General features: G+C 33.2%; 1 protein-coding gene across 5 annotated transcripts; it reads left to right on the plus strand.

The window, feature by feature from the left end:
* Positions 1 to 484: 484 nt before the first annotated feature.
* On the plus strand, positions 485 to 27,269 carry LOC117111709. Of its 5 annotated transcripts, none has more exons than XM_033254703.1 (5): positions 485 to 565; positions 6,795 to 6,993; positions 12,594 to 12,687; positions 22,063 to 22,157; positions 24,413 to 27,269. In XM_033254703.1, the coding sequence occupies exons 2-5, from the start codon at positions 6,953 to 6,955 to the stop codon at positions 24,522 to 24,524; spliced, it is 342 nt and encodes a 113-aa protein (XP_033110594.1). In that variant the 5' UTR covers positions 485 to 565; positions 6,795 to 6,952; the 3' UTR covers positions 24,525 to 27,269. The 5 variants fall into 5 exon arrangements, with proteins under 5 accessions (XP_033110594.1, XP_033110589.1, XP_033110590.1 ...); XM_033254698.1 differs by lacking the exon at positions 24,413 to 27,269 and adding an exon at positions 22,574 to 24,199; XM_033254699.1 differs by lacking the exons at positions 485 to 565; positions 24,413 to 27,269 and adding exons at positions 3,613 to 3,654; positions 22,574 to 24,199.
* Positions 27,270 to 27,427: the final 158 nt, after the last annotated feature.

A 27,427-nucleotide genomic window follows, 5' to 3' on the forward strand; every position in this document is an offset into this window, starting at 1 on the left:
CAGCCTTCCCCAAAAGGGCCCTATTTTTAATGAGAACCACGCCGGCCCAGGATCGTGTTCTTATTTTTTGGCCGATTTGAGGCTCAAAATGTTCTTATTTTGTTCTTATTTTTACACACTTTCCAAACATAGAAAATTATTATTTTACAGATATTACTTTACTAGGTATTACATGTCACACCACCTGCAAATAAGGTACAGGTATAATTTGTTGGCTTTTTTTTTATATAAAAAAAATAATAGAAATCTCATTTGACATTTTACCCCAGATTGAATGTGTCCTTATTATCCATATTTTGTCCTTAATTTTAAGCAATTTCATCCTCAGTGTTATAATATGTCTTCGGCTCCTATATAATATATAAAAATGTGTACAGTACAGTGCTGTACATAATTAAACCAGGGAGATGTAAGCATACACCTCCCTGATTAAACCATGAACAAAGTACCCAAAACAAATCGATACGTACTTCATTCAAGGTCATCTGTCATGTCACATGACCAAACAAGGATTCATGGCTCAACTCAGTGAACAGACAACGCATCTGGAGCGAAACCCAAAAAAGTAAGAGTTTATTATTTATTAGTTTTTGAATGACCTAATATATCACGGTAGTAATGGACTGTTTTTATATGAACTGTGGAGGATGATAGTTAGTTTTGTTGTGGGAAGGAATGACTCAGATTTGCTATTAGCAGGTTTTAATTTGTCGTTTGTTAGTGATTGATTTTTCACATGTGTTTCGGATCGGATGCAGATGGCAACGTGCACCCGTTGTCTGCAATCTCGCGGGTGCGCTTATCATGAATGAAGATGGTGAGATGGAGCCTAGCCAGGAGTTCATTATGAAATGAAATATAGGCTAGGCCTAGCTCACTCTAGATCATTAGAAATTTTGAATTTTGGTTTATAAACCAAATAATCCAATGGTTGTTCATAATTTTATGGTTCAAATATGCATTAAGTACTCACAGAATAAATGTGAATAGGCGAATGCTTTACTTTACGAAAATATTAGTTTTTTATACAGTACCTAGGCTAGGCCTATAATATCTAACCTATTAATAAATTATTAATAAAACTTGCCTATGCTAGGCCTGGGAGGTATATATAGTAACTCCCTGGATAGGCCAAGGCCAGGCATTACATTGTCCTCTAGATCTATATACAGCACAGGTATATTTATTATTCATTAGTAAAGAAGAATAGTTTGGCCTAAGACTCACAATTATTAATTAATAATTGTTCTCTGTGGTTATAGTTCCAACGCTTTTACACAACCATAAAAAACATTAACCATACTCACAGTAGACTTAACAGTACCCAATATCCAATGAATGTTTTTATAAAATATTTTTTCTCTACCCATCTCTTTACTCTTCCTAATAAAGTAGTAAGGTTTATTATGATACTAATGGGAGAACATCTTTTAAAACAGGAGGTTTGACAGTTTTCTGTGGAGGTAGTGGCATAATGCTCTTGGGCGGCAATCCACATGGCCCACGACTCCTAGGGGCATTGAAGGATCCCCTATCCATAGGGTCCTCAATCTAGCACCTTGATCCAAAAGCACTTTGTTGATACATAACAGGATAAGGTGTCTCTGACATCAACTGTGGAGGACATATCATATCCAGTGACATATTAAAGGGGGCCCCTATAAAAATGGAGATAAAAAGAAAATCATAATCTCAGAAAGCCAGGGCCCTCGGCCCTACCGTTATGCCACTAGTTGGAGGCCACTCACTGGAGCCACAAGGCTTCCTGGTAAGGGTTGTTCAAGGGCAAATCACTGAGTAGGGTCCAGAAGGCTAAGCCCTAGAAAAACTGGGTAATTTTGGGCCATTTAAAGCTGTTTTATGATTTAGAATATGTCCTGCTCAACGCATTAAAAAATAATTTTAAGTTCAACAATTTGCGGTCAGTGGGAAAGATGGGGATGGGCGCTTTGGCAAGTTCGACAATGATTGAAACAAATAAAATAATTTTAGAGTATAAGTATCGGATTTCAATGGTACAGTAATAAACGAGACAAAATAGATGAAGATGACTTGCTGTCTTTCTAATAACAAATCAAACATTTTATAAACTTCAAGGTTTGTGACTCAAATCTGTAATACTCTAGCTTAAATCTCAGGCTTAATGTTGTGCATTTTATTCTGAGGTGTCATGATAAGTTTTCGTATTGATAAAAATTAAGCTCTCTTTCAGTGTCTCCATAATATCCTGATAAACTGTTCGTTGTTAATGTATGTGGTAACTAAATTTTAAACTAAATTAACAAGATTTTCATATTTGATTGTTGGATGCTTTTATTTATTAGTAGACTGTTGGAGTGATGATGCTATAATACTGTATACTGTAATCTGCAACTTTAAAGTTGAATGGTTGATTTATCGTCATAAAGCTTTCTGAAATGTTTATAGTACAGGAATGGCAGATTCTTGAGCTGTTATGGCATGTCACTCTTGTCATTATCATTTTTATAATTATTGTCATAATCATCAACATCATCATCATTATCATAATCATCAACATTAAATTTATGATCATCATACATTGTTATTGTCATCATTTTATTATTTTTACATTATTTATCTAGATGATAATGATAAAATATTGATTAAAATCATCAATGATTTATATTCTGTAAGTAACTACTATTATCAGTATCATCAACATCGTATTACTGTAGGCTCTGTATCATTCTCCTTTTTCAAGTTGCAGTTTAAAACTTGAATACATTTTGATTATATTGTGACAAATTAGCTAGGACAATCTACCCACATCCAAGTGATTTATTGGTTGTGATGATACACAAATATTTTTGGAATGGTTTCAAAACAGCTGAGAATCTGTGTGAAATACAGTATACAGGATAGTACATAATATTATGCTGTTATGAATACTGTAGGTGTTGAAGTCTGAGCATTTCACTTTTGATGAAAATGTCAGAGTAATAATAATATAATTTCCAATTCATTGCGATCTGAGTGTTTTCTTATTACCAATATTTTAACACTTAATTGATGGTGCTTAAAAAACATTGAATTTGTTTTTCCCCCTGAAATATTGTAGCCTTTTTTTTTAAAATCATTAAATTTGTTTTTTGTAACTTTTTAAAACATCAATAAAAAGAAAAAAAAAATGATGATGATCAAAAGAAAAAGACAAAGATTATACTGGAAAGTAAATTAAAGCTTTCAGATGGAAATGAGAACTACTGTGGGATTATGAAAATCAAATTATACTTTGATTTGCAAAAAAAAGAAAAACCAAACATATGCAGTGAGTATTTAAATTATTCACATAGCAAACTGAGAGCTTCTTTGATGCTGGATTGAAGAGTCATTTCTCGAGAGATTTATCTGGAGAATGATTGAAAAGGTCATATGTATTGTGTAATACATCATAGATAGTATTCTGTCATTATAGTTGTAAGTGTGGTATAAACTAAGCTGTAAAGCCTTTCGTGAAATGAGGCATAGCAAGAAATGATTTGGCTTCAGTTATCAGTGATGTAACATCATCGTCACATGACCTTACTAAGCAACTTTCTCAAAAGTGAACCATTTTTTTCTCTGTCTTTTTATACTACTCATTAATAGAGGATAATACTGTACATAGCATTTGAAATCCAGATTTAATGCCAGGTAAGTGATTTTTAAAAATAATACTGTCTAGAGTTGGGTAGGACCCTTCCATTGAAGAGATTTCCCTTCCTCTTCCCCCTCCCCTTTGCCTGAAAGAAAAATAATTTGTTGGGGGAAAACAAATTATTACCGAAAAGCCTTTAGAATCCATAAATTTACAGAGTTTTCATCCCTTTGACCACCTCCGTGAGGTTCTGAGTTCAAATTTTGTACTGTCAATAGAGTATGCTAGGATTCTATTTGCATTTGATTAAAAAACAACTCTTACTTCCTATTAATATTAACAGACTTATTAGGTATCATTGCATTTTTTTCTGTGTTGAGAAGAAAGTGCAAGACATACAATTATTTATCTGTAATACTATTATTACAGTACTATTGTCATTGTGGGATGTCAGGACCCTTTGAGTTATCATAGTTGCATGATAGGTAGCGATAGACAATACTTTATATGTTAATGTGCTGTAAGGAATCATCACATTTCGGATGTGGTCATGTGACCCCAGTGCAAGTTAGGTGATAGGATCGCAAAAATTCCCTCCTCATTTAGTGAATTAATGATTTAAAAAAAAATTAAAAAAAACTTTCGTCCTTTTAAAGAAAAATTTGAAATTTTCACTTGGAACTTGTGGCAGCCACGGTGCATTGCTAACCGACATAACAAATACAAACTGATGCCAATCACAGGATAAATGCGGGCTCACAAGAATGATGTTGGGATCTTGTGGGAATTCCAGTGTATGTGAATGTATAGTAGTATTGGGCTTTATGTTTTCTTTGTCCTGTGCAATCCTATATTAATTTCATATGAATTATTGTTAATTTCATATTTTATGCAAATTGCAATAAAGTTGATCGTATTCTTATTCATAATTTTATACTATCATATTATTTATTAATATAGTTAAATATTGTTATATTATAATTGTTAATATTGATATTTCATTATTTTTATTATTGTTTTATTTTTATTTTTAAAAGAATTACAGTACTAGTAACATAAGACCTGTTTTAAAGTATAATCTAAGTAAGTAATGCAAGATACAAGTTTGATGTTAAGCATTTGTATGATTACATTCAAATTGTTGTTATAAAAATGATGACTACTAAAATTGCTTTTGACTGGTGTAAACTAAACAAAATATATGCATCATGTTGTTAATAATAGACAGGGAGGCCCAGTACAAGGAACGGAGTATAGTACTGTACATATTGTAACTATACTGTAGTCATAAATTTCAAAATATCACCATGGTATGTGGCTAAGTACTAGCATGGTGGTATACAATTTTAAGGTTTGATTTACAAGAATCAATGTTTCAAATACAATAAATTCTGTTTTTTTTTAATGATGAATGTTGTTCTAGTTCCAGAATTATTATCTCTGTTGGGTGAATGGATATCAGGACTAGTATAGTAAAACTAGAAATTGCAAATTGCAAGTGAAGTGCTGCGAAGTACAACTGCATATAAATTATTTATGCGAGTCAAGTGAAAATAATGAATAATAAAAATATAACAAATAATATGAGACACGACCCACTGTCTATATTAGAACACTTCTCATTGGGTAACAAAGTTGTAATTTTTCATTTTTGTCAAAAAGTGTCTATAGTGGTGAATTATGGTTTAGGTTTTTTTAATAAAGTTACAAAAATTTCTATGTATGTGGAAAATGAGTTGATTACCAAAGGTTACAATTTTTATTTTGAAGTCTGCATGGTCTAGGAAGTGTACCTTTTTTTTTACGGAGAAAGTTCCAAGGGCGGGTTTTCTAGGGGCGAGTTGACTGCCAAAGAGTGTTGCCAAAGTGCGAGTCAGCGTGTTATTTGATCACAAGTGCGAGACATCGCAAGTGTGCGCCAGCGAGCCATAACGTCCTGACAATAGATATGAGATGTTACTCGAGTTGTGCGAGGTATCGGCTGAGATTTGTGGAGTACAATTCAAGAAACAACTATAGGTCTAATAATGAATTATTGTGATGTTAAATAGACATTGTTAGATATCAAGGAGCGACGTTTTTCATTGGGACATTCGTCCCTTCAAGGCTAGGCCTATACCATACTAGCTAGTCTAGGCCTAGAGTAGGATAAGGCTAGCGCGACATGCGGACGTTGGTACGTGTTGGTTAGTCTACAAACGTCGCCTAAAGTAATTGATTTTACCCGGCAGAACGAAAGAAGGAAACTTCGCTTTTCTGTCGTCTTAGGCCCTTGTTTTTTGACAATGACCTTTCAGAGGTCAAATTGCTGTCAAGAATATGAATTGGCTGCTTCGCAGCAATTAATTGTGTATGATTGTGATAGTTCCTACTGTATTCTCTATTTCAATAGAAAAGAATAATTGCTGTATTCCATTAAAAATCGCCTTGTATAAACTACAATAATTATGCACATTTTTTTTTTATTCGAATTAGATAGACTGATTTAGATAGAATACAATATAATTGTGGCACATGAACTACAGTAGATGTTAAACTGCAGTTAATAATTCTAATACACTGATGCTGTAGCAGCAGTAGAGAATAATATCTGAGTTTCACATTCAGATCATGAATGCCAATTTTGATGTCATATTCAGCATTTCATGGAATTAGTTACAAGTTATAGGACGTGTAAACCATTATTCACATTCATTTGTTGGACTCCCCATGAAAGCAACTTGAGTTAGACATGGTTCATTTGAGCTTACTCCAAGCGAGAATAATTCAAAACCTACAAACCACTATAGATAATATAAAAGCTAAAGAGGCAACTGTAGTTTGCAGGTACTATTAAAGGTATTGCTCTTGTTACTTGAAACTTATTTTGATCCAGAGATAACATCCTGTGTTCGTTAATGAATAATTCATGAGGATCACTTCACAAGATGGAGTAAAACTTCTAAGGACATTCACGGACACCTAAGGCCCACCAGGTTCAGTTGTAGTCAAGAGCTACTGTAATTTTGGGATACAGTAGATGCAAACCCTGCTGTGTCTTCACTTGATACAATTTGCCTTGAACGGTATTGCCTGTGTGTCGCTATACGATTCCATTGTTGTTTATCAGATCTTTTGACCATTTTACAGTTGGATACTGTGTACATATGTGATGGTTTTTAACCAGATAATTTTACTCATTCTGTTTTCTTTGTAGATGAGTTACGAGGATGGATAGAAATTATAGTATGAAGGTTGATAAGGAGCCGAATTGCTAGGCCTGGTAATTTCATGTCATTTGAGAGAGCTGCCTACCTGCCTAGAGCATGGGAACCTGTTTAGCTCCCATCAAGGGTTGACTACCTGCACATCACTATGGCAGCTAAGAGGGAGGATTCTTTCACCAAAGCTCACAGGTGAGTACAGCAAATCATCAGTGATGATTGAGCCTGAGTTTGAATATATTTTTTGGCAGTGTTTGTGTTTGTTCAGAATTTCTTACTGATTTATACTTTTTTTGAACCCATGGGATTTTTGTACTGTAATACACTATAACTATTTATTATAGTTAATTGAATGGCCGCTATTTAGTTCATAAGAAATTTGTTTATATTTTTCATTAGTCAGCATAGTGAGCCGGGATTGTGGAGGGTGAATTTGCCAGTTATTCTTTCTGAATAATTCTTTTGAATTAGAAATAAATATAATACAGTAGATATGGACATAGCAAATGCTGTCATCAGTATTGAGTTTTGGAATTGGTATTATCCACAAAATACAATCATAAATATCAGGTCTATAGGTTAGTATTGAAAGTGATCAAACCCATATCATATTGCCTTTCTTTTCCTACAGGCCTTTTTTTATTTTCAGTGTCAATGCTTCTCAGGCTTTTGTTGAAAAAGCAGTGAGATAGAAATTTCATAGTGGCATAATTAAGAGGCTGGTGTTAAGGCCCTACTACCCTGAGGATTGCGGAGCAACTGGGGTACCATGTGGTACGGAGCGATACCTTGTCCATTCTAGCATTCTTGACGTTTAAAGGGTGTATAAGATAGTATAATACATACTCCAAGTATCAATACTTGGAGTATGTATTATACTATCTTATCTGAGATTATCAGTGGACCTTTTGTTTAAATGGTGTATTTTGATGATCTTTTTTACAAGTTCTGCTCATTGAGAGGCTGCATGCAGCTGATTTGTGGCCCATGGTCCTGGAAAAAAATTTTGATTAATATCCTAGGGCCCCTAAGTTACCAGGCCACTGTCGTTAGCCAGTGAGAGCTGATATCATAGATGATTCAAATCACAACTAGAAATTATACTCATTTACACTAAGTAGGCCCAGAGCTGTAAACTTCGGCAAGGCTGAAGAAATTTCCTTAACAAAAATTCATTTGGGAGGGGAAACTCCCCTCTCAAACCCTTCTCCCAGCTCGGGCCTACGAACTCACTGTCAGACAGCTTAGCCCTCCCCCAGAAAATATATCCTAGAGCCACCACTGTTTTACATGTCTCCCTGACAAATATTACCACTTATTGTGAAATATAAACACAGATAATTGCAACAATGTGAAATCCCTAAAATAATGCAATGGAAAAGTAACGCTTCATTCTTTGGTATGTTTAAAATTTCATATATTGGTGAGTCTCATCAATATAATTTTTTAATGTGAAATTTGTTTATTTTGATGGTCAAATCATATTGAAATATTAAATATGTTTTATGCCTGGTCAAGCAATAATTTTGCATGCTGTTATCAATTGACCTCTTTTCTGAAGTTTAGCAGGAACAAAAATCAAATTTTACTTTTGATTTCTCTCTTGTAGTCTCAGCTTTAGCCAAAATTGATAAATGAATTTCTATATGGAAACTCACTAAAATTTCCATAAAAGGCTTATGAAACGAGGAAGTGTCGTAATATTCATATTGGTAACATATAATATATAACTTGTATAAGTTAATGTTGCACGCTACATACTGTAGTATGGACCTGTTTCCTGTAGTGTCTCATTGGTTGAGGGTAGTAGCAACTGTGTGCATTTTGCTATATTAAGATTTAAGTATCGCAGAAGTTACGCCACGGGAGGAAAGTGGCGATTTCCCGTGAGTCAGCAGAAAGCCCTCGCAGAGCCAGAGCTAGAAGCTCAGCCTGCAGCATCAAGTTCATTTCGGTAGGGAAAGGAAGGACTTACTTCAATTTAGAAGGAATTACTTAAAGCAGACTAGCCATGACGAGAAGACGTACACTCAGTCTTTGTTTCCGGCACGGGTAAGGAGTTTCTTTGGTTCTTTTTTTTAAAAACTTGATGACCAATAAAGAGCGGAATATCTGTTGTTCAATGTGTTTTAAGGAATCTACTCTCTATGACCTATAATAGAAGCATGCGCTTAATTGGCTGCATTGGCAGGACTGAACATGTTTTGACCTTTCAAATTCAAGTTCTTATAAAATATAGTGATAAATGAGCTTTAACAAAGAAAAAGTCTGTCACCACCATCAAAATTCAGTTAAGATTATCTGTCCATCAGATAGATTGGGGAAAATTTCCAATATCCGCCTGCTACAAAGGTGCTAGAAAATGGTGCATAATTATTCCAAGTGATGAATTTGTAGTTGCAAGGCTTTTGTTTTGAAAACTCTCTCTGTAGGATGATTTAGAGATATGCAACCCTGAGAATTTTTTTTGCAGGTGCCCGAAAATTGCGTTTTTTGCTACTGTACGGTACTGTACAGTAACATTAAATCACTAATTTGTCAGACTGCCTGCTAGATTATTAGGTGATGAACATCATGCAAGTTGCAGTGTGTACATGTTCTTTAATCTTAATATCTGAAAGTACTTGGCAAAGCAACTGCAGTACACGATTATGTTCATGTTTAGTGAGAGTTACATTTTTTTGGTTAGCAGTATTACGTTTATGCAATGAGAAGACAACAGTTATTGTGTATGAACATTGTGTGTCTTGCATTGGAGACACCCACCTATTTATCAATGGTCCTAGGTTCAATTCCTAAAATTTCATGGTTTAATTTTCACAACTAAAACTTTTACTGTATGGAAACTTTGCTGTTGTTATTTACTTTTTATATACTGTATACAATTTGTTCAATTGTTATTTTCATGTGATTGATGATGGATTTACATGTAGAATAGATAATTATTGGTTTGAAGTTTGAACTCTTTTCCACAGGGCCATTTTCAAAGTATACCTTTCATGTCCCTGTCACTTGCTGTACCCATTATAATTTAAGTTTAGTCAGCCTATGTAAGTTGCAAGTGAAATAATAAATGAATGAAGAATCAAGTAAATGATGAGTTAGGTACCTGCTAGATGCGAATGAAAAAATGTAATGTTTGAATTTATGAGGAAGTAGATAACATGATTTGAATTAATTACAGAAATGAAACACATAGTTTGCCGTTCATTGTCTGCTAGATGGCAATTTCAATATGAAACTGAGTACAACTTCATTTTAAATATACAGCTGTTATTAGTTAATTTGCTTGCAGCCTTTCAATTTCAATGTCCTGGATTAAATTTTTTTATTACAGCTACTTTATTTGAAATAATACTTCCTATAGTTTCATGGTGCATCATGTTGAAGGTCAAGGCATACCAAATATGTTAAACGAAAATCTGTATTTATAATTTGTCTATGGCACTACCACATAATCCCCCCCCCCCCCATACTGGTCCATCTGGCCCTTGTCATGACAGATGAAAGTGCTCGTACGGTTGCTGATTGGACCTGAACTGACACTTAGAGAAGAAGAAAGTTGTTGAATTCTTCTACCTTTCCCTATACCTTTGTAAATCATTATTACGTATTCAAGTTGTTGATCTTTTATGGTACTGTACGTATAGCTGAATACTACAACCGATCATAAATGTACATACTGTACTAAGCATATACTGTAATTTAAATGTACCCTGAATAGGAAATTTAATTATATTTTATAATATATGTTCATAAAGCTGTCTCTGTTAATCTAATAAACTTTAATTTGAAGTGCAAAGTTTTAGTGTTTACATTATTAATAATACAAGTATACCATACAGATAATTAAATATGAAAATGATATTCTTCGGGGATGATCAATGTGAAGGGTTTTAGTTTGTGCTCTCGATTCTGGAGAAGCTTGCAAACGTTAGCATATTGAAACTGATCCAACCAAGAACCAAAAGAACTAAGAATCAAAAGGACGAAAAACATGGTGGCTAGGATGTTGTTTGATGTGGACTGTTAAATATCAGTTGTTGCGAGTTTCATGAACCTCAGCTTGGCTTATATTATAACGCAGAAATAGTACTGTCACAAGATCACTATTGGCTATCCAATCTATTTAATTGAGCACATGATGTGGTTTATCGGTGGTTGTGTCTGCTATCGGTTGTAATTATTACAATGACAAGAGTCGTTGAAAAGTGCTTCAGACTTAAGTGCTCGTTCATGCGGAACGTTGCTACTGCTGCTGCTTCTGCTTCCTTCCACGCCACTGGTTCCCTTATTTACTAATCAATGGCAGGCATCGATAAACAACCTTGTTGTAGTTATCGACTTTCTTATCTTAGGTGTGATTTGTATGTGATTTTGTTTGTTTTACCTCTTCAGGAAAGAACCAGCAACTCGTGTAGTGATTGTAGCAGCAATTTTATTCATTGCTGATAAAATGAATGAATAGGCATTAAATTTCCGCTTACATTAGACCTAACCATTCATCTGGTTAATAAAAGGACAACAATATGAACAAGTTGGTATTTCAAGCCATGATTCACAATTTCGTTCCAGTAAGCCTTGATTCTATGAGGTCAAATGCGAAGGAACTGCACACCTGACCTCTCTCTTATGTGCTAGGTGTAGCAATAATGCTTGTCATCCGGCTTAGCTTCACAGTGCATTATGCACATGTTATTGTTTTTTTTTTTTTTAATACTGTAAAAAGCCTTACAATTACTCTCTCCTATCCTTACTCTTCCCCTATGCCCTATTTCCCTATACCCTTTTCCCTACTGTATGCCCCACTCTTTCCCTATGCCCTTATTTTTTCCCAATGCCCTTAATCTTACCCTGTGCCTTACACTTTCCCTACACTGTTACTCTTTCCCTATGCCCTTACTTTTCCCTTACTCTTCCCCTGTGCCCTTATTCTTTCCCAATGCCCTTACTCTTTCTCTATGCCTTTGCTATTCTCAAATGGCCACGCTTCCCCTGTGCACTTACTCTTCCCCTGTGCCCTTACTCTTTCCCTGTACCCTTACTCTTTCCCTGTACCCTTAACTCTTTCCCTGTACCCTTACTCTTTCCCTGTGCCCTTACTCTTCCCAAATGCCCTTAGTTTCCCCCTATGCCCTTACTCTTTCCCTATGCCCTTACTCTTCCCTTGTGTTTTTATCTTCCCCTATGCTCTTACTAATTTGAAATAATATTATGGGCTTTAAAAAATAATGTTATGAATAATAATAATATTATTAATAATAATAATGATAATAATATATTTATTATAAGTAATTAATTGTTTATAATGTTGTTATTATAGTTTATGTTATTTCTATTTCAAATAAATGTTTTAAAATATAGTATGGTAATATTATACAATATTATAATGGTTTTTTGTTGTTGTTTTAGCTAACATTATTAATAACATTATTATTATTATTAATCATTTCTGTTTCAATCAAATATTTCACAATGTGACTCATCAGCTTTTGGCAAACATACAAAAAATTAATAAGAAAATTGGAAGGACAGTAGTTGGCAAGTGTTCACCAATCATCTTTGAAAGAGAAGCAAAATAAAAGCTTTCTATGTAATTGAAACCGGCTTTATAATCATAATAAAAGTATGTTAAGTTAATTCATATCTTTGAAGTTTCCAAATCTCGTTAGGGTGGGACCTGTTCATTTTATTATAAAGTGAAAATAATGAATTATATATATCTGCTGATTAGACGTAGCATTTATGATTAGTTACATCCTAGCGTTCTAATTTCACGATTTCCTTTCTAGGGGTAAACGTGTTCGGAAACTGTCAGATAGCGAGAATGACTCCTTACGTAGCTCCTTTCGCATCGAAACAGGAAACAGCCAGTTTTACACTAAGGTGAGTCATGTTAGCCGCAAGACGCGATAGTGATCACTTATTCCCATTTTGCTTCAGTATGTTTTCACGCTCTTCTTATCTTTGACCGTCCTGTTGTTTCCATAAGGCGTGCCTAGGTTCTCCGGTTTACGATGAATATCTATATGGATATATGTCGGGTAAGTATAGCGATTGTCGTTGAAAACACTACCTACTATGTGATATGTGGTACGTGTCATCTTTATAGCGACGTGTTTTACTAAATTTGAGCTAGGAAGCAAAATTAATTAATGAAATCCTGCTAAAAGTTAGTAAAGTGCAATGCATGGCTCACTCTTGTGTTATTCAGGTATTCATGCACTCTTTGTAGGCGCATGAGTGAAGGATCACCAAGAAAAAATTATCGCTGTGTTGATACATAATCACTCAAGACAGCACGGTATATGCTACAGACATGACAACGCGAGTTGATCCGTACTCTGGGTGACAATTCCTCACTATTTTTCTGATTAAAGCTTAGAGTGTTTAGAGTATCCTACCCAAACACAATGATTGTCAAGTTTAAAGCCAAGTAACATACCTCAAAAGGTTATCCCATTGTGCCACTACCATACTCATTGAGTGTGTATTGTTTGATAGCCGAACATGTCTATTTACATTATCCCAGTTTGAAGATACTTTACCAGCTTTGAAGAACTAAAAATAAACTTTGAATTGGTTTACTTTATATGTTTTAAATAAATTAGTTTTGAAATTCAATAATATTAATTGTTCGTGTAAACATATAGGCAATACCTACTTTGTGGTGCATTTGTACATATTTGTTCATTCAAAAATGAATTTCCGAGGATTTATATACTGTACTGTATAAATATGCTTAAGAATTATTTTATATAAATCTATGTATTTTCTTTTATCCATGTTTTTTAAAACTTCTATTGACATTTTCATTGTTGGTGTGAAGCTTTTTATGACCTAACACTTTATTTTACAGTAGGTATTAAAACAATTAAGATTTCTATAAATAATTAAGGTTTTAAGTATTACTGTGCTTTCTACTCTTACTGGTACTACTAAACTGCAATATAAAACTTTGTAGTATTTATGAGATCATAGTGATAACAACTTTTGTATGGCAATGCATTCCCAAAGTGATATAAACTAAAAATGATAATTACATTTTTGAGAAAAATGTATTGTCCTTGACATTTCAATTATCATAATTTTCATGTTTACACTTGTGGAGATGTTTCTTCATAACTAAGTTATTTATCTATTATTCTTGTATATTATATTATGCAATAACTTGAAGATGATCGTGTCCTAATGAGAAGACTCATGTGCGTATCCCAGCGATGGCTGCGATTTGGTCTCTTTAAGTTGGGCACTCACTGCGTTCCATGATGGTTGTACGATAGTTGGCCGACATTGCTCCCTTTGAGCGTTAGACTTAGCTACGCCATCTGCTGAATGGATCGTCATTAAAAAAATAATGATCAGTGGCGTGCGCGTGGTGGCATTGTGTTCTCTAAAGAATGCGTCGGCTGACGACTATACATGCAGTGAGTGCCCGGCATAAAGCTTTAGATCAAAGAATTTCGCTTGTGTCTACTTTTTGGATAAGGTATTATGAGCAACGTTTTCCTCTTTCCGCCCAGGAGTACAAATTTAGGGGGCCCAGCTCACCCCGGGGATTCCTGGCCCCCTGCGTGCCACCCGTAGTTTAGAATATTAATAATAAAATAAAACATTGTTTTCACATGAGGGTTTTGATTCCAAGACACTATCGTCGCCATTCAGTTGCTCTACGTAACCCAATTAATTGCATTTTTCTACGTAACCCAATTAATTGCAAGTTTATACATTTTTCATTTCGCCATTCTTTATTAGGGAGACTTTTTTTATACCTTGTTCAGTGAACCCGCAAATATTGATGATTTCGAATAAAAATAAAATTTTATTTTTGGCCAACTAGCACACCCGCCGCCACAAAAAAGTGGAAATTTCAGAAAAAAATAAAAGTTTTTCTTTATTTTATTATGCCCTCCGCTACCTTGAAATCTCCAAAGGCAAAATATGTATATTTCTTCCTAATTATATAAATTTGAAGCATTTAATCATCCTATTTTACATTCACCAATAAAATTCCTCCGTCTGGATGTTTTTGGCAAATCTATTTGCTACATAAGAAAACAAAATTTGATTTTTATTTTTATTCAGCCCTCCTCCGATGATCTTTAAAAAAATAAGTACGCGAAACAAGGAATAAAAAAAGCATTGCCTTATTACAATACAAAATTCCATTAAAATGTTTGTGTGTGTATTATAAATATAAGTACATAAATAATACATTAATATTGTAAGATAAAAATCCTTTATAGATATTATATATTTTGGCCAGATATCTTTTTTGCTGGTAGGTTTCAGACTCATCTGTTGTATTTCACAGTAATGCATTTTGACTCGTACCTAAAATAAGAACAACTTACTGGACACTATTTATAGACAGGTCAGATTATGCACTTGATTCTGAAAGATTAGATCTATTACTTTCTCAATTATGGTGAGCCATCAATTATTCAGATTTACTTGTATTTCAATATTTTGCAACATTTACAATATTTATGTATGAAGTACTATAGCATCGCTAAAGTCCCACAAAAAGATGCTATAAATGTATGTAAATATATGTGTGTTTGTGAGACAAGCACATATTATTATCAGTGTTCTGATTGGTCAGTTGTTAAGATTGATTGACACTCCAGAAAGATCCTTACATTTGCTTGAATTGGTATCATTTCCATTATTTCCTATATCAGATTGATTGATTGATTGATTGATAGTCTCTGCTTTGATAACCCCAGTATTTGAGTGGCATACTTAAAATAAATGTGTGGTTTGAACAAAGGGATATTTGGTCCATGATTCACCCATTAGTATTTAGATGTTATATGTATTTTGTCACGTAGTACGTTTACTAAACTTTTATCATTGTTATTGATTGCTATGATCGAAGTAATTAGTAGTCAATTATTTTATCAGTGATAAGGCATTGCATCAAAAATTGATAAAATTTTCTAAATTGTCAGCATCAGACAATTTAAGTACAATCCAGTTTTAACATAAATATACAACATAGATAAATTCTTGAAAATACTAATTTTAAAAAAATCAATTGCCTATTTACATTTCACTGAAATATAGAATTTACATAAACGATGATGAAAAAAAAGAAATAGGAATGGACTAGATTAAATGGTTAGAAAAATATATTAACCAAACTTTGTTAACTAATTGAAAACTAATGATTTGTAAAAGTAGAAAGCACAACATAGGTAATGTTTCTTTATCAAAAACATATAGAAAGTAAAATATGTATTAATGACGCAAAACAATAGGACATCATCATTCAGGATATTGGACATATATTCTCAGGAAATCTTAAAGCTCAGAATCTCCACTTTTTGTTTTTGTTGTGGCAACTCACCAGATGTTGAGTCATAAACTTGTGTAAGGAGCTTAATATAAGTTCGATGAAAACCTGGAAAATATTTTTGGTACCCACTTTTAACCCGGATAATATACTTTAAATGAAAACTGAAATTTAAAATATTTATTTTTGTCTTTAATGGGATTACTGTTTTCCTGTTAAAAGGATGACAAAGTTCCAATGACACAGCACTAATTTCACCAGTGGATCACATAAAATAAAAAAAATATATATATTAACATCAAAAGTTAAATCACATTAATAGTAGGCCTAAGCGTAAGTAAAATATATAAAATGGGACATAAACATGAAAAGTCATAATTTAAATTTAAGTTAAAAACAACTGAACGAAATATTGCACAAGTGCAGAGAATAGAAGTAATCAAAGTTTTTAAATCAAATGAATATTCATTTTTTATCTTTCAGATTTTAACTTAATATAAATTCGATGAAAACCTGGAAACTATTTTCTGTACCCATTTTAACCCGGATTTAATACAGTATGCTATATTAATGTCCACTAAAAATCACCATCAAACCTTAAATCACATTTAGCAGTAGGACTTAGTCAAAGATGTAAAATAAAAAAAAAAATCATAATTTGAATTTATGTAAGAAATATAAACAACTGAACGATGTATCTGCGCAAGTGCAGAGGGTTTTAATCAAATGGATACTCCTCACTTTCTTCCATCAAATTTACCTTTGGTTTACCTGGGATGCAATCCCTAATCAGCATCCTGGTTATTAATTAGATTACGCATGTATTTTGTTTTGCTGGTACCTATTTTTTGAAGTAGATCCCTAACTTGTCTGTTATGTTAAACAGCACAACACAGTGTGAGCAAATTTTGAAAGTATGCCAGGGCAAGCGAGGGAACCTACTGGAGGCCAGGCCATCAGGTGATGAAGTAGTCCAAGTCACCCAACTCACGGCCTAAAGTTTAAGTAAACCTCAATATAAGTTTTTTTAGCATTGTTATCAATGTCTTAATTAAATCTTGTCAAGTTTGACACTATGATTTTTTGTTTGTAATTTGCATATTTGAAGATAAACAGCCACCCAAAAGGGAAAAACCTTTAAAAGGAATGTGAAACTTTGGTTTTTTTAATTTATAACGATTCACATAGATTATATTAACATACAATAAGTCACAGATTAAAATGAGTTGTCAATGATTTACAAATGTTTTACTCTGAAAATCTCATCTGCTGGCAGATATAGGGTAATGCAAAGAGTGTAGGAATTGTATTATTTAAATGTTTGTTAATTGACGACGACAATTTTTTCATGGTATAATTTTCAAAATTAAAGATTGTGTATTGAATTATACAAAGTAAGTAATTACACTTTTTTTTAAAGATATCCTGATTATTAGATGTACACCTGAGTATACTATATGTTTATAGCTTTCAAATGAAAATTAGAATGTGAAAGTATTCACCATGCCAATTAACAGATCCATAAATATCGTCCTTATGTTCTTTACGTAGATCCTAAAATTGGCTAGCATTCAATTTTTATATAAAAAGTCTGTGTCATTGAAAACGGGATTGTTTTGATCTGTGTTTCATTTGAAAGGTGGTAATTTTTCTACTTTCACAATTATTTCAATGTTTCAATTGAATTTTTCGGAATTACACAACAGGATGGTAAGTTTGCATACTCAAATATATCTCCAATTATGGCTTCGTTGAGCATCATATTTTATTATGAACATTTTAGAGAGAGCAGCTACTGTAGCTCAGTTGGCTAAACTGGTAGTAGCCACTGTGTGTGTGCTGAACCGCGGAGATCTCGTGGTCCTTGGTTCAATTCCCATTGCTGCTCTCCTTGGATTTCACCTGGAGGGTTAAAATGGAAGTTTCAAAAGCACATGGTCTTACGGATGAGACGCTTAAGTGCAAAATTGCGCATGTGCGTTTTAAAGCAGGCAATACACTTTTTGGAAAATAGTAGGGGATTGTCTCCCGGTGTACTACTACCCAATTCACCACCAGAAGGACCTCACTGGAAGTAAGTCTCTGGACTTTTGTGAGTTATCCTTGGTGTGTATTACACACCTAAGAAATTCAATCCAATCCTATATTATGTTGTTGTTTTATCAGTCATGCTTAAATTTCTTACTTGTGTGTATTTCATTTATTATTATTTATTTTTTAAAGTGGAGTTCTATTTGATTTGAGCTTGTATCTATGAGATTCCCTTTCCAATAGGCAATTTTTCAGCACTACATGGCTAATTCAAAATCAATACTTGACACTTTTTTCTATGAGAGTATTCGTAAAAATTGGCAAAGCCACTCATTAAAATCCTACCCTTTGCTTTTTCTCGATGAAAGTCTGGTAATTGTACATAAAATTTGGCATAAACTAAAGGGTGGAAAGGTGAAATAATACCCAAGGAACTAAGGTACAATTTACAATATCCCTGGTAAGGCTAGTAGCCAAGAGAACTCTAAACTAGCTTGAAATATTTCAGATAAGGTATTATAATGACTAAAATGGTGAAGGGCATCCCAAACTCTTGACCATACGACAGGAGATCCCGAAATTGTGCTTTTTGCTTCCCAGTACACCACCATTTCTCCTTTTGTGGCAGAAACATTCTGGATTCAGCCTTGAAGCCATTGTAATAATAGATGGAGAATTTTGCTCAAGGCATTTTATTCATTACTTCTCTATTTAGTCAGAGCATCTGGTGTACAAGGTAGTCTGTCGATGTCATGGCAAACTCACAATAGAGTTACATAACAAACTGCTAATTATTATATAAATAACTATCTTTCAGTATGAACTACTGTATTGATAGGTAGTACATAAATAATGGGTTTTAAGTTGGGGGTGTTGTGAGTTTTGGTATAATATTAATTTAAAAGTATGGCATATACTGTATAGGTAGCAATGGCCCCCAAATTAGCTCTCAAATATGTAACCTTTGAACTCTGACTTTTAAGATTCAGATTTATCATAAAAAAATTCCCATTTGAACACGATTTAACAATTACCAAAATGTAAATGTTTGCTATAAAAATAGCAGTCGTGTTTACATGAATATATAAGTAGACTTGGAGTCTGTAGAGAGATATCACAGGTTGTCTATAACGGTGAAGTGTGGCACGTTCACCAAGGTTGTCACTGATACCGATTCTATTCAATTGTACATTAGTGATCAATATTTGGTGATCTGTGAGGGATTGTTATAATGCTCAGCTAGGGGGTCTGTTTTAGCAAGTACTTAATTAGCTTAAGTACCATTCATGGTGAGCAAGTGTCAAAAGATGATGTTTGATTGACAGATGGTTTTGTATGAAGAAAGTAGTTATTTAGTAAACCTTTATTTTTTGAGAAAAATCACAAAAGTACACAGAAAACATAAAAAAAAACACAAATGTTATGTAATGAATATTTTCTTCTTTATAATATTTAATTGAAGTTTAATACAGTACAAAGTACCCAATTGAATTTTATTGTTCAAGTTAATTATCTCAACAAACAGTATGTAATAGCAATGGTTTGCAACAAACTTTTCAAAGCCATCATGTAAACTGTATATTTGATATGTTTGAGTATTACATGCTTATAATGACCTTTATAATACAGGAGGGGTGTAAGGGTTGCGTTATAATTGGTTGGCGAGTACCATAGGCCATTGTACCTGTACCGCATCAGTGGGCTTGACTGGTGTCTGTGTATATATACAGCCTGCTAGGTTTAGCTATTGTAAATCATCTTCTTTCCAGTGCATTACCTGTGAAAGGGAAACACTTTAAGTGGAAAATAACTATATACGGTGCTCAATCAGTTGTTGTAAAAACAATGTCTACACAGGTTTTATTCACACAAAAGCTATATGCCTGGACGTGTCCGCAAGGTTCCTAGGCGTCCGGAGAGGCGTCAAATGGTGTGTGCTTACCCTTTTTCAAACACACTTCACATGAGTGTTGCCATGTTTGATGGTAGCATTTATGATACCTTGTCTGCTATTTTTTGTTTGCCTAACATTGGATAAAGTCTGACTTGTCTGGAGTTATTGTAAACATTCTACTTATTTCCGGATCGGATAGTTTTATTTTTGCAGCTGATTTGTTTATGTTTTGCAGCATAATGAAGTTTGATAGTATGGCAAATTCCAAGTGTAGACCTGTCATCGTGTTGGGATTCAATAGTTTCAACTCTTAATTTGGTCGTCCTTCGGAAAAACAATTTGTCTGTTTTTACATACTTTGGAATTATATGTAGTTTGCAATACTGTAATGTACTGGAGTATATACTGTTGATTTCTAGATTATTTATTTTTAAATGGATGCCTCCATCCTTCAACATATGGATCATTTTGACTCACGATGCCTTTGCCTTTAAAGGATAATTACCACGGAAAGGTTAAACCCTGAATGGATAATCTGGTAGCAACAACATTCAGTCGAAATGTAGTTTAGCATTCAAAGTATCAGGAGAATACAAATCATTCAGTGTCGTCACTATGTGTCAATAACATTATCTCCCGATCAGACCAACTGTTTCCATATCCCTATTAAATTGTTATTACTTATGGTATGCTGATTTGATTATACTGTAGGCATATCTGAAAAATTTGAGCTATATTATTGTTAGTGCTCTCGTCATACAGGTGAGTGAAAATGTAGTTAACAAGACTTCAGTTGTCATGTTTTATAGATTTTCTAGAATAAATTATTTAGTTCTGTCTGCTCTATTATTTGGGATTCAGAAAATGGGCTCTAGGAATTTGGAATATGTTGAAATTCCTTTAGAATGTGTAGTTCTCGATATGTATTTCTGATTTTTTTCCATATTTATAGCAACTAGTGAGTTCCAGTAATTTTCCTTAAATTACATCCTGTACAATGTATTATGGTTTGTTTTTTTTGGTCTCTGTAAGTATGCAGTGCAATTGATTCAGATATCAAAGGGACTCTACCTTTTTCTATACCTTGGTAGAGAATAAATGAATAAAATAAATGAATAAAAAATGTGCGGAGAATAAATGATTTAGTTATTTCTGATATATTTCTGATCCTGCCTTCTTCCATACCCTGGTTTAGGGAGTACACTATAATGAATGCAGAATAAATGAATGGAGCATAAAGTAATGGCGAATAAATGAATGAAGAATAAACGAATGGAGCAATAAATGAATACAAAAATTAACATATTCAGAGTAAATGTATGCAGAATAAATAAATGGAAAATAAATAATGTACGGAGAATATGAATAGAAGATTACATGGATGGAGAATACATTATCACTATCATTTATTCACTTTCTTCCAGCGACATGGCATCTGTTCGTGAAGTCCTCTATCTGGCTCTTTCTGATGCTTTCTGCTTCAGGTCTTTGTTGCCTGTGGAGTGTGAGATTTAAACTCAGATTAGCTGGATGGGAATAAAAGTGTATAAATGAATGAGGAATAAATGAATGCAAAATGTTTTACCAGTGCCCAGTTGGAATAAGGCACTATTACTATCAGTGTTCTCCCAGTTGAAAATTTTCTACTGGTAAATTTGTCCATAAAAATTCAGCATTGTGTGAGGTGTTATCCCTTTTGAGAGAAATTTAATGACTTGAGGTAACAACAACACATATATTCTTAGCCTAGGCATAGACTGGAATGATGTTAATTTATTAAAAGAAGGCCAGCCTACTAATCAGTAGTTTTTTTTTATTTTACAAACTCTAAATTTTTACTGGTTGGCCGAATATTTTTACCTGTAATATTGATGGCTAAAACGGCTTTGAGGGAACACTACATTATATTTCAATTGATAGATACAGTATGCTGTATAATTTATTTGTAATAAAATATTCATAACTCTAAATATTATAACTTTCAAATATTGTTAAATTTAAATTATTTTAACTTTTTTTTTTTAAATAATCCTCATAGGTTCCTCTCACTCATTTGGAAATTGACAATGCTGGCACCGGATTAACACGGAATAAAAGAACACAGGCTAGCTTCAGACTCAAGAAAATGACAGGGTAAGATATTCATAACACTTCTTAATTGTATTCAAAGGGAGGTTTGACAATTATTGTGACCAACTTTATGTACAGCTCAGTGGTGGCACCAATATTTGCCTAAAGTGAGTCAGGGAAAGGGAAGATGTTGAGTAAAGCTGGGCAATTTTGGGTCAGTTTAAGGTGTCCTGAGATGTTTTAGCACATAACAGTATTATAATGGCCATTTTTTTTTAAAGAAATAAAACAATTGACATGTCGATAAGGACGCGAAGCCCCACCCACAAAGTTACGAAAACCTTAGACAATGGCGGCTAGACTTACCGAGTTGTCGAATATTTTCTTTTCTATCAACATCCTTTAAGAAAGAGAATTCAGGGTAGGCGGTATGCAAATGAATCATATATTCATAGTGTTAATCTATTTCATTGGAACAGGCGGGGAAATTGTTGTAAAAGCCTCTGCACAGTATTTTGCTCCCAAAGGAAGAGGGAAAAGTCGCATTCAGTCAACCTCATCGTCGGCAAATGCCAAGTCACTGATGCACACTGCTCGCATTTAAATCCGGGTATCTATAACCAAGATAGACATCTAGGCTCACGTATGTGTCGCGTTAACAACCAGCTGTCTAAGGAAATTAAAATGTCCAAGAAAAAGTTTTTGATCACATGACTAAATGACGCTCGCTGATTAGTCGGTATATCTGTCAATCAAATCTCATCGAGATGTTAATTTTCCCTTTTTTGATTCAATGAATTATTGCCAATGAGAAGATACTCAAGAGTGGAGCATCTACTTGATGAACCATTGAAATTTTCAAACAAAATTACTCTGTAAAATTATGAGTATGTGGCTTTAGGTAGTACAGTTGTTTTTTGTAGGAATGGAACCCAGGATCTTGAATGATGGCGCCCTCTCCATGAAGTCACAACTGTCCTCTCAGTTGGAGTGCCTCATATTTTACAGCACACTGCTTTTTATTTGCAGTAATTTATAGATTACTTATTTGTGGTATTAACACAATTGTCAAACCAATGGTCCTATCATGTTGGAATCTTGGTCAATATCAGCCCTCTATAGTTTCTTCTCAATGTGCTATCATTTCCTTGTTATCATCAACCTAGATTGGTACCTGTGAGTCATGGGGGTCAGCCAGGCCTCAAGTGCGAACAAATGACCCTCAATTGTGTTCCAACCAATCCAACGATATCAACAAATTTGTTTTAATTCCCACATGACCGTTGGCTTTTGGTATGAACATGATATGTAAAATAGGGTTAAATTCCTACAGTAAGTGTACAATGTATATTTGTTTAGTAAACACACTGTATTTATTGTGAATAATGATTTTATTTTTAGTAAAAAGCATTTTATTTTACTGACTGTCATTCGATTAAGCTCTAGTAAACTTGTTCCAATTAGCATCAAGTAAAGGACGTTATCAAAACATTGAATTATCTCTTGACACAGGAACCATTAGTATCTTGAAAATAAGTGCATTTATTATCTAGCAGTACTTAGCATTCATTCATTTCCTGCTATGCAAGGTTCACAGTAAGTGATCACTCACAGGGCAGAGTTATAATTACAAAAATAGAATTTAAATTCTTTTGTTTATATTTTGCCATAAAGCGAGATGTTTACATCACCATGGTGACAAGCTATTCTATATTCATGACAATTTTTCTCCCTATTTTGTGCAAAAATGCTTTAACAAGTTTAATTTCCATCACAAAAATGTTCAGAATATCTAAAATAGGTATGTACATTGTTGTATTATAGTTAAATGCAATAAACTGCAGAAATTTGGGAGACTAAAGGTCAATGCAATTTAATTGTTAATATACAATTTCTCCAAGCCTGGACAATGAACCTGTGTGAGCAAGGGTCACTGTTTTTTTAGGCCATTTTAACATTCAACAGGCAAAGTTTTTGCTTATGGGCCTAGAATCCATTTAGCGTAATAACTATTTTATTATTTATTTATTTATTTTTATTATTATTATTATTGTTATTCTTTCCTTTACATCCAACAGGAAGTACACTCACCACTTACAGGATGAAACAATGCTTTATATACAGTATCTAGTCTCTTATTGAGGCCTAGTCAGTGGAGTTGTTTTTAGTCGTGAGAAATAGTCCTGCTGTGACAGGAATTGAACCCAGGACCCTGGGATTAGAAGGTTAACCACTAAGCTATTGCACTCCACTCTGTAGCCTCATGTTACTTTTCATGTTACTGTTACTGGGCATCTATAATGCGCCTTTCCTTTCAGTTGCAAAGTGCAAGCCAAGTGTCCTCCAAATTTCAAATCATCAAGAGCAACTGATCCACATCAGTTCCAGAAAAAACTATCTCATACCACACAGAATACAGTCTATGGATAAATAACAGCATAAAAAGACAACGAAAGACACAGACAGAAACAGAGACAAGTGAAAAGAAAGTATAATACATACTCCAAGTATCGAAATGCACGCCATCGTGTCGGGATTCATTATTTTATTATTTAATTATGTCATCAGGAATGCGAGACAAATGAATTAAGTGATCTGCTTCCTTATTTTTGAAAATGCATCAGAAGAGGGTGAAAAAAAATCGTCTCATTTAGAGAAATGGTTTTGCCATGTGGAGGAGCTATAAACAAAATGAAATTATGTTGGCAAAACATAAACAAATTGAGTGTGAGAAAATGAAGTTTTAGAGGGCACTATTATAGGCCCTTGTATATCTATTAGTCATAAAGAATGCGATATTGAAAAGTAAACAATTTACTTTCAATATTGCTAAGTGCATTTAGTACTAAAATATAAACATTCCAGGTGTCTTCTTGGGGAATATTATATTTTTTAGAAGAAAAGCTGAGCATTTTCAGATTTTTGTTCATTTTGGCTTGATAACATAAAACTTCTTTTAGGCCTAATAATTAAATGGATTTTCCGCAAGATTTGAAGATGGAAAGGAATAACTGTAATACTAGGCTACATTTTACAAATTCTTCTGAAATATGGTAAATATCAAAATGTGCAATTTTTTTGCAATCCATGTAATTATGGTAATAACTCTTGAGGCTGATGTTTTAAAGTTTTGGGTAGTTATATTTGAGTAACTAATGTTCCAGCTCTGTAAATAGTAATATTTTAAATAGTTTTAGTATAACATTCTGCAGTGTGTAATTATGATAATTTGAATAACAATTTATAATTTGTTGCTGTTTGATTTTATTATTTTTGTAATTATTATAGTCATTGAGATTATTATTTTAAATATTATTTAGAATATAATTAGATTATTAGTATAAATGTTATTATAATAGTAATAATTATTTAATTGACAAGTGTTGAGTTACAAATACTTAAAATTACTTTAAGACTGTCATACTGTTTTTGTCGTGTCCGGATCTAAAATGAGAGCTAATATTTGTAATATAAAAATGTACATAAAAATCCCCTTTAATTCTGTCGCAAATATCAATAAGATATTTGCTTATGGTAGATCCACCATATGTTACTGATGATGCTATAAAACAAATTAGAAATCATGTGGTATAGCATTGTGACATTGGTATCTGCCGAGTGCTATGTCATCCAAGAGTGTTGTCTCACTTCTATATCCGTAAATTAGTAATTTTGAAATTCGTGTGCAGCCCAGTTTGCTAATTTGACCTTTAACTGCCGTGTCGTGAGAGTAATCTCTCTGTCGAGAGGAAGTGCTGGCTTAAGTTGGGACACCCTTTTCATATGGTAGATCCTGTTGAAAGAAGCCAGTATTGCAATGGATGAGATACATCTAGTAGCTGGTGGTCCAGTACTGCCTAGCCCGACTAGCTCTTGCAGTTCTGAATGCGAATTGGAATTGGATTTGGATTATAATATTAATGATACGTGCTATACTTCTTGTTCAGATATCGATGCATTGTATGTATTTATTTTGTTGTTAATTTAATTTACTTGCTTTTACCATGTTGGAATAGTAGGCTATTTTAGGCAGAATAGAGAACTGAATTAAAAGTAATTTTGTCCGGATTAACATTTTGTGCAATCTTTAACATTACAATTACATAATTGTTAGAATACTGTATAGTCAAATGCAAATTATAATCAATTTGTTTGTATTTGTAGCAGAGTATCTCAAATGTTTGGCAAGATACATAATAACTTGAAACAAAATTGTTGTACAAGCAGTTGTTGTATTATAAACTTAAAAGCTCATCATCAACAGATGTTTTTCTTGTACTATACATAGTAATTTTTTAGATAATTATTTATGTTGTACATTGCTTTCATTAGATTTATTTTGAAAATTGCATAAAATAAAATTAATTGCAGTAATTATTGTTCTTAAATAGTTTAGGTTAACATTTTTTTTCCTAAAGTTTGTAATAAGTGTTAATTTTAGAATTATGAAAATGTTATAACTTATACAATAATAAAAATAATATCAAGGTTGAATATTGTAGTAGGCCTTTAGATACACTTCACATAACTGGTAAATCTCAATTTAATAAAACAACATAAAATTAAAATAAATCACACATTTTGTATTGATTCAACATTGAATGTATTCTGAGCTTACTGTATTATACACAACTATTTATAACTTGTTAATTAATCTGTTGATTATAGATTTCATTCATGACTCCATGTTTAGTTTTTGTCGCATTGGTATTTGATACAGTATTGATTGAATACAGGCTAGATTTTTCATTCTCAATGCTTTTGCAGACCAGCTGTTGTTTTGCAATCCAATGCAATGTATTGTTATGTATAGATTGGTATGAATTCGTTTCCTCAGTAAAGTATTTGGAAAGCAATATTGAACTTTTATATAGTACTCAAAATTTGTTGAGTATTTATTTCTCTATTTAACATCATGTACAATATTCCTAGAGTTGTTTGCCCTACGGTACATCAAACTAATTAAGGTTTCCTTCAATGCAAAATTGAGATAAACTTTAATTTCAGTTTTAATTATTTAAGCCTGATGAGTGCAAATTTTTCCTAAGGCCCTGTTGTTTCAGGGAAGTTTTCAAGGAGATCCTACCAGTTTGTGCCTTGCTGACCCTGAGTCGTATTGCTATGATACAGTAACATGTAATGTTAAAGGTTGATACCTGATTTCATTATTGTTTTTATTGCATAATTCATATGGTATAATATAACATTAATAAAGAGTGTTATAAATACCAAAGTTACTATCTTTCTTTTATTTATATTTAATGTTCTATAGAATCAAGTTACATGACTCCAGAGAGGTCTGTAAATAATTCACCAAAAAAAAGCTAGCTGAG

This window comes from Anneissia japonica, unplaced genomic scaffold (assembly GCF_011630105.1).
Source record: "Anneissia japonica isolate Jap-2015-1 unplaced genomic scaffold, ASM1163010v1 scaffold287923_len1623670_cov205, whole genome shotgun sequence".
NCBI lineage: Eukaryota > Metazoa > Echinodermata > Crinoidea > Comatulida > Comatulidae > Anneissia > Anneissia japonica.

Excerpts from the sequence above, each read along its gene's own strand:
- LOC117111709 (XM_033254698.1), top strand. The coding sequence starts at position 6,953 with ATGGCAGCTAAGAGGGAGGATTCTTTCACCAAAGCTCACAG. Across the intron at positions 6,994-12,593 it reads TCTTTCACCAAAGCTCACAG|GGGTAAACGTGTTCGGAAAC; the intron begins GTGAGTACAGCA and ends TTTCCTTTCTAG. Across the intron at positions 12,688-22,062 it reads ACAGCCAGTTTTACACTAAG|GTTCCTCTCACTCATTTGGA; the intron begins GTGAGTCATGTT and ends TAATCCTCATAG.